Source organism: Sinocyclocheilus rhinocerous, unplaced genomic scaffold, assembly GCF_001515625.1.
Source record: "Sinocyclocheilus rhinocerous isolate Xijiao unplaced genomic scaffold, SAMN03320098_v1.1 scaffold711, whole genome shotgun sequence".
In the NCBI taxonomy this organism is placed as follows: Eukaryota; Metazoa; Chordata; class Actinopteri; order Cypriniformes; family Cyprinidae; genus Sinocyclocheilus; species Sinocyclocheilus rhinocerous.
In genome coordinates, this window is record NW_015641018.1 from 2,734,433 (window position 1) to 2,742,146 (window position 7,714).

Here is a 7,714-nt window from a genome sequence, read left to right on the forward strand (position 1 = left end):
GGGCTTAGACTAAACCAGGATTAGGCCATAGTTCAATTAGGACATTTAAGTCGTTTTTATAAACGTGCTTTAGAAAAAAACATTACTGGTGTGCACTGATATATTTTAAGATCAGTCAGTGCAAGTTTCTTTCAGTTGAAACAGCTCAGAATTACATTTTTGTCTGGGACTAGGCTTAAGCCTTGTCTGTGAAACCGGGGGGGAAAGTCTCAAATCGCAATTATGATATATATAACCTGCAGTTATAGAAAAGAAAGTCATAAGGCATATAAAGTTGCAAAGTAAAAAGTGAATGTGAGATTAAAAAAAAAATTTAAAAAGGGGTTTATGCTCAGGTAGAAACAACAAGCTTCCAAATTTTAGTTTTTTTGCATTAAACAGTTTTTCTGCCTCTGATTTAAAAATCTATGATGCAATTGTGATATTAAAATCACATTGTACAACTGGGAGATATAAAGTTGCAAATTCAAGAGGTCGTAATTATGATATATAACCTGCAATTATTGAAAAGAACGTCATAAGACAAACTTAAAAGATAAGAAGTGATATTTTGAAATTTATTTTAACTTTTTAAAAAAAATTTTTACTCCGAGGCAGAAACAGGCTTCCAAATATTTTCGCTTTTTGTTCTGTAAACATCTTTTTGGGCCTCTTCTGAAGTAAAAGTCTAGGTTTTGGGATTGCATATTACACATATTATACAACATACATATTTATTTTTTGTACTCTGGGGTGAAACAAGCTTCCAAACAGTTTCGTTTTTTGTTCCATAAACATGTAAAAATTTAAAAAAATCTTGGCCCTGACTGACAAAACCAGTTGAAAACCTCTGTCTAATACATAACTACAGTTTTTGCATGTGTGCTCACCTCGCTGTACACCGGAGGCGGGCGTAATCTGAACTCCTGCACGTAGGCCATGAGGGAGCGCTGCAGCACGCCGCTGAGATCTTCCTCAGGTTGGACTGCTGTGGAGTTCTGGACCGCTTCCTCATCTGACACAACAGCGCTGTAATCTGGAGGAGCTGTGGTTAAAAAACAAACCAGACTCAAAGTGAGCGACACATTTCACGGTATGACGTCGCGTTTCAGGCTGATGAAAGAGAACGAAACCCAGGGTTGGGAAGAAACGTACGCTCAGGCTGCTCAGGGATGGCCATGCGAAGCCACTCCATGTTCACGCTGTACTGGCTGCTTACACTAGACGTGCGACTGCCGAATGGATGCAAAGGGATGGTGCCCATAACCAAAGGAAGCTCCAGGGAAAGCTTGGACGTCCCAGGAACATCAACGCACACCTATGAAAATACAAAGTGATGTTTAGTAAGATCATTCTAGCAGCTTTAGTAGCTCAAAGTTCTCAAACTCACCCTGAGCATGTATTCCACTTTAATGATGCGACACTGCAGGACGGAGGGGCCGACTGGGGGGATTTTGATGGCGCGGCCGTGCCACGTCTCTCTACGGCGTGCGCCAACTATGTCCCCGCACAACGTGGCCACCACGGCCCTCTTCTGTTTCATGGTTCCCCTTGCGATGAAGGTCTGCGTCTGGGTGATGTAAGCTTTCGGCAACACGGCGCGAGACGTGGAGTTATCGAATTCAGCGAAGACTGGAATCACTTCACCCGGCGTGTAGCCCTTGCGGTCGATCTTTGCGGTGATCGACACCTGCCCGCAGTTGCGGTACCAGATGCGGGCCATCTTCTCTTGGGTTCCAGCTTGAGGCGCCTGAAGATAAAAACTCTGATTTAGCGTGCACAAAACTATAAACCGAAAATAAAGCGACAGCCATTCTGAGCTCCTACCAGCAAACTCGGTGTGTTGATGTCAATGGGCTCGATAACCGTGAACTCTTTCTTGATCTTCTTGACGGTGGCCCATGGGCGATGCAGCTTAACCTTCACCCAGTATCGAATGCTGCCGTGCTTGCCCTCAAAAGATGTCACTAGGGTTCTGACAGACAAAACACTTACATTAACACTCATATCCTTGCAGAACTTTCCAAATAAAGCTCACTGATAACATTTTTATGAGACTAATAAAGCAAGCAACGCTTACTCCTCTGGCAGCTGGAAACTGAAAGGGTACTCGTGTCTCCCGGCAGACAGGACTGTCAGTTCACCATTATCTGGAGGGGAAGAAAGGTAAAGAAACATGATTGCACCAATGGATCATAAACACACAACGATAAGGGCAGTAGTATCAGAATTGCATATGATGATATAAACAAAACATACCATCAACTGCTGTTGTCACTAAGGAATATTTTTGTCTAGTTCATTCAAAACCTTTCGGTTAAGCTTTTGTTAGTTGTTAAAGGCATAAAGTAGAACTTGTTTCTCATTTAGCCCCAGCCTCTTGAATAGTAACTGACTTAGCAGCTATTAAATATTGCTCACCTTAATAGTTATTTACACATTAACCAAACTGCTGATGTAAAGGTACTGCTTCACTCAAATTAAACACACAAAAAATTAAACATGTATAATTAAGACTAATTTAAGTCCTTATTAACTAAAAACTTCTGTTTACAAGAAGAACGTAGCAATTTCCGATGAGTGAGTCAATTATTATCGATTCCTGTGAGTAAAATACGTTCAATTAATTGCTTAATCCAACTGAAAAAACAGATCTCGTTATCGAGTTCAGTTCTTTTGAATCAATGGTCTTGTAGAATGATTAACATTAACTGAAAGATAACACACACACAGCATAGGAGTAGACATTTTGATGCTTTTTTCTTAGCTTCAAGCAGTTTTCACTTTGTTTATTTTTAAAATCACGTGAGAAAGCAAGTCTGGTTTAGAACGACATGAGGGAGAATTATAACAGAAATGTTGTTTTTATTTTTGGGTGAACTCCTTGAAGAGTCGACTCAGTTTGACTGAAAGGCGAAAACAAGTTTGAACGTCTTCTAGTTAGGCAGCCCACTCTGGCTGCGAATGACTGACCTGCCTGCAGCAGAACTTCTCTCCGGTTTAGGTACTCCACTTCATCGCTGTAGTTCTGCGTGTAAGCCGTGCTGGACCCGGCGCTGCGAGACTCGGTCCAGTGGACTTTAGCGAAACCTTCTGCATGCAACTTCAGCGTCTCCACTTTAGTCTCCGCCGAGAGCTCGAGCACAACCTTCCCTGAGACAACATCTCTGCTGCTGAACACCGGAGGACAGTCCAGCTCCGGAGAATCAAACACTATGTCGAACTTTTTCAGCTTGTCGAAAATCATCTTTGGTTTTTCCCAAGTGCAGCCCTTGAAGTATGTCTAATTCAGACGTGCGAAGTCAAACAAAGAGCGCGAGCGTGCATTCAAGTGCAAGGAAGCTGCTCTTCCTTCAGGTTCAAAACAAAACTGAAGCTGTGCATGTTCCCTGAAGGGCCTTTAAACTCGTGTGGGCGGTCTTACTGATTTTATTATGTAAGGCCTATTGCAGGAATCGCTGCCTGCTCATAAACATCTTAACTGGGTGTGGATGGAGAGGGAGCTCGGATGATTGATGCTTACAGGTTCTTAGACAAAAACAAGCTGACTGAGCATGCCCAAAGCAGAGGAACCTCCCAGTGAAGAAGTTCAGCAAAACAAAAACGGGTTCGTTCTGTGCTGTTGTGCTACTTTCTATCAGTCACGTTTCTGAAAGATGCGCATATGCGAACTTCCTTTGCGTAATATATAAGTTAAACAAACACTTGAAGCCATTTCAGTCTCTCAAACATTTAGTGGCACTGCAGAAAGTGTATGAACTGCCAAAAGTATTAAGGCGGTCAAACAAAAGTACAAAAGCACTTTTCTCAGACTTTTATGACCAAAACAACTTGTTCGTTTGTTAGCAGCTAAGTAAAGTTGACGCATCGCCCTCTCGCGGTGGATTCGCTTCTGTAGTTTAACGCCTCGCACATGTTAGTGTGCTTCGTTCTCCCTCTAGTGGTTTAAAGCTCAAAAAAATTACAACGTGAGGACTGTCACGTCTGTGCTTCGAAGTCACAAGCTGTTTATTTAGATAATGATAAGAAAGCCTGGCCATGCGATTTCTTAAACTGACACTGCGGTATGTAGACACGCATCTAAACTGTGTAGCGCTCTGTTTTGACACAAGAACCAACTTTAATTGGCCGAAACTGTAAAATAGCCAATTATTGGCCAATCCAAGCCTTCAGAGAAGAACGGATGTGAGCCAGTGTCTGAAATGCATATTAGTAATCATATTCCTTAAAGGACTCTTCATTGTCAGTTGTGATATCTGACAAAACATTGGCTGTGATGACGGATCTTTCATCTGTCCACGGCCTCATTTCTCGTTATCACTGAAGAAAGAAAAGTCTGTTTGCATTCTGATAATCTTTGATAACTTGGGAAAAAAATTTAAAAAACACTTGACAGACTGTCAGTGAAGAAAAATGCAATGAGAGAACTAAGTCAAAAAAATAAAAATAAAGTTAAAGTTAAAGAAAAACATTTGTTTAAATAATTTGACAAAGATTATTTACTTATTGTAATTTACTTATCTTTCTCTCATTACACTAAATAAATCACAAATTATTTTATAATTACAAAAAAATTACAATTAATTGAATATTAATTCAACAGTGTGTCAAAAGTATTCTGTTATATATATATATATATATTGTTGTATCATTGTTAGATATTGTTGTGAGGATCAAGACCTCTAAGGACAGGGCAAAAATTTTAAGGTGTATACAGATTGAAACTTTGGAGATTGCATTTAAACCAGCTACGTTGCATGCTAGATAATAGTTTACCAGACATAGCTTATATAATACATCTCAAACAACAAAACAGTATTGGGACACCATATTGTACTGCATTCACAGAAACTGCCAATTACTGCAGCAAAGTGTTGAAATCAACTAGACGGTCATAACATCTATAACTATTACATTATATTGTGTTGTGTGACCACGCCAGTGATCATCTCTCCACTGCTGTACACAGCATCCTCCGGACCGTCCAGCTCAAGAGCAAAGAGTTTGAGAGCAGTAAAACACAACCTGATAACCTGTAAATCAGTACTTCCTATTAACATCAACCCAAACGCCCCTTTATTTCATTTTAATGACAATAACTGAGCTTTTATCACCTTGGTGAGAAGCATTTGGCTTGTGAAGTGCAGTTGCTCGTGTGTATTTCACCTAAACAGATGAATGATTAACCAGATCACACGTTTGCTCAGCGTTATCGCTCCTGTGCCAGCTGTCAGAGGTCACGAAGAAGAAGCCAGTCATTAGTGAAACTACTGCATGACCGCTCTTAAAGGGGCAGTTCACCATTTTGTCGTGATTTACTCTCCCTCATGTTGTTCCAAACCTGCATGACTTTCTTTCTTCGTCATTTTTTGTATTTTGTATTTTGTATATACAAGATGTGACGCCTCAAAAAGGGCATAAATATCACCGTAAAAATGTGATATTATCACCGTAAATATCACCGTAGAAAAATATTCTACAGAATTTCTCTTTTTGTGATGCACAGACATACAACAAAAAAATATATTTCAAATATATTGTTTAAATAAATTTCAAAAAAAAAAAAAAAAAGATGCCAAAAAATTTTTTGGGGGGCTTTTTGTTTTTGTATACTTTTGAAAATATATTAACAATATAACAATATTTTTTAAAAAGCATTTAAAAATATATTTTGCCCTCCATATATTTCAATTCTAAATAAATTCACATCCCATTTGAAGAAAAACTTCATTTGTCTATAGCACGTATAGAAACACATTTGAATAAAAATCAGCAAGGAATAAACTTTACAATGTTCTAAAACAAATACAATATATAATTATACTTTATTTTGTATAATTAAATTATTATAAATTTGTATAATTATACATTAATAAAATATATGAAATGTAAATGAAGCATTATTAAATCATACATCTAATTTTGATGTCTAGTAGGCTATTCTCTCCACCACATTTGTATTATTTAGCCTAAATGCTACTGTAGGCTGGTGATACACGGGGCAACTTTGGTTAATGTTGGCATCAACGGGCAACCAGGTGAGACACGGGGCCCACGACTGATTTAAAGTATCCATATGTTGTATCCAAATGCCCAAGCAACATCTAAAATACATGCCTCTGAAATAAATAAAAAAAATTTGAAATATAATATGGTATATGAAGGTTGAAACTATAACTACATATTTAGCATACATTTAAATCATATTTTGGCCAGAAATGACACACACACAAATATATACATTGCTAAATGGGGAGATAAACTCAAACGGTTTCTTATTTTTTGAGTGAGCCATCGCTTTAAATATCTAACGAGTTGATAAATCCGTTCAAACCCACCTCGGATAAGGTGCTGTCTCTTCCTGAAGTAAGTGATCTTGGATGTGTAGTCGTTATAGACGGTGTTCACGCCGACACTGCGGTTTTCCAGCCAGTGGGCTGCAGCGACCCCGCGTCCCAGGACTCTCAGGGCTCGGACTTTGATTTCCCGGTTGAGCTCCAGGATCACCGCGCCAGTGACCATCTCTCCACTGCTGTACACAGCATCCTCCGGACCGTCCAGCTCAAGAGCAAAGAGTTTGACGCTTTGGAAAGCCATAACTGTGATGCCCAAAATATAGAGTTCAAGTCATATGAATAATCAGTTTGTGCATCACGATTAAAGGCTATTTTAACTCACTTATACCAGGTGCAAGCACAGCGCTCAATAAAAACGTCATTAAACCTTCAGTTTTAAATAGTTAGAACGTTATTAAGTTACTTAGGTGACATTAAAACAAGGTCAAAAAGAAGACGAACGCAACTTTCACTTTTAAAACCCACAAACTAACTGCAGTCTGCGTGCAAGAATAAAGTCACAACACCAGCGTAAAAGCTAAATGTATTGTGTTGTTTGGAGACCGCCCACTTTCGTTTGTGCACCAATAGGAAGCAGAACACGCCCTTTTAAGTTGTAGCCACGCCCACTGGCTGGTGTAAATATATGCCTTTGAGCATGTTTTAAATTTAGACAATAACGGGCCAGTTTCTTGCGTTTTTTGAAGCTATGGGAAAGCAATAGCCTAGTGTTACTCTGAGATAAATTTTTCTTGCTGGATGTAATGTAACATTTTCTGTTGTCTATTGTTGTATTTCTGCCGGGATAAAGTGGAAAAGAAAAGATATATATATATATATATCCTCCTGACTACCAGCTATGGAGTTTTGTCCTCTGTAGAGGACATTATGTTTTAGCGATTTCTTTGAGACGTTACATGTCAGTTTTAAGTCTGGATGTCCTGTACAGAGCACATTCGGGGCTTGATTGGATGTTTCACCATGACCACTCCCTCTCCTTGGTCTTTAAAAATGGCCGACATTCATTTAGTGATCAAATGTAACACCCTTGTTTTAAATTTAGACAATAACGGGCCAGTTTCTTGCGTTTTTTGAAGCTATGGGAAAGCAATAGCCTAGTGTTACTCTGAGATAAATTTTTCTTGCTGGATGTAATGTAACATTTTCTGTTGTCTATTGTTGTATTTCTGCCGGGATAAAGTGGAAAAGAAAAGATATATATATATATATCCTCCTGACTACCAGCTATGGAGTTTTGTCCTCTGTAGAGGACATTATGTTTTAGCGATTTCTTTGAGACGTTACATGTCAGTTTTAAGTCTGGATGTCCTGTACAGAGCACATTCGGGGCTTGATTGGATGTTTCACCATGACCACTCCCTCTCCTTGGTCTTTAAAAA

General features: G+C 39.1%; 1 protein-coding gene across 2 annotated transcripts in view; it reads right to left on the reverse strand.

Annotated features, from left to right (window-relative positions):
• LOC107753823 (arrestin domain-containing protein 2-like) overlaps positions 1-6,746 on the reverse strand; it is a 9,930-nt gene extending 3,184 nt beyond the window's left edge. The window contains exons 1-7 of one of the 2 annotated variants that reach the window (XM_016570073.1): positions 6,658-6,746; positions 6,318-6,578; positions 2,060-2,129; positions 1,807-1,954; positions 1,370-1,729; positions 1,135-1,297; positions 870-1,024 (exon numbers count right to left, since the gene is read on the reverse strand). In XM_016570073.1, the coding sequence (XP_016425559.1) occupies positions 870-1,024; positions 1,135-1,297; positions 1,370-1,729; positions 1,807-1,954; positions 2,060-2,129; positions 6,318-6,578; positions 6,658-6,697 (1,197 nt within the window). In that variant the 5' untranslated portion in view covers positions 6,698-6,746. Of the gene's footprint in view, positions 1-869; positions 1,025-1,134; positions 1,298-1,369; positions 1,730-1,806; positions 1,955-2,059; positions 2,130-2,952; positions 3,672-6,317; positions 6,579-6,657 lie in introns of those variants that run through there. The other variant, XM_016570074.1, reaches the window with a different exon arrangement.
• Between the last annotated feature and the right edge of the window lie 968 nt (positions 6,747-7,714).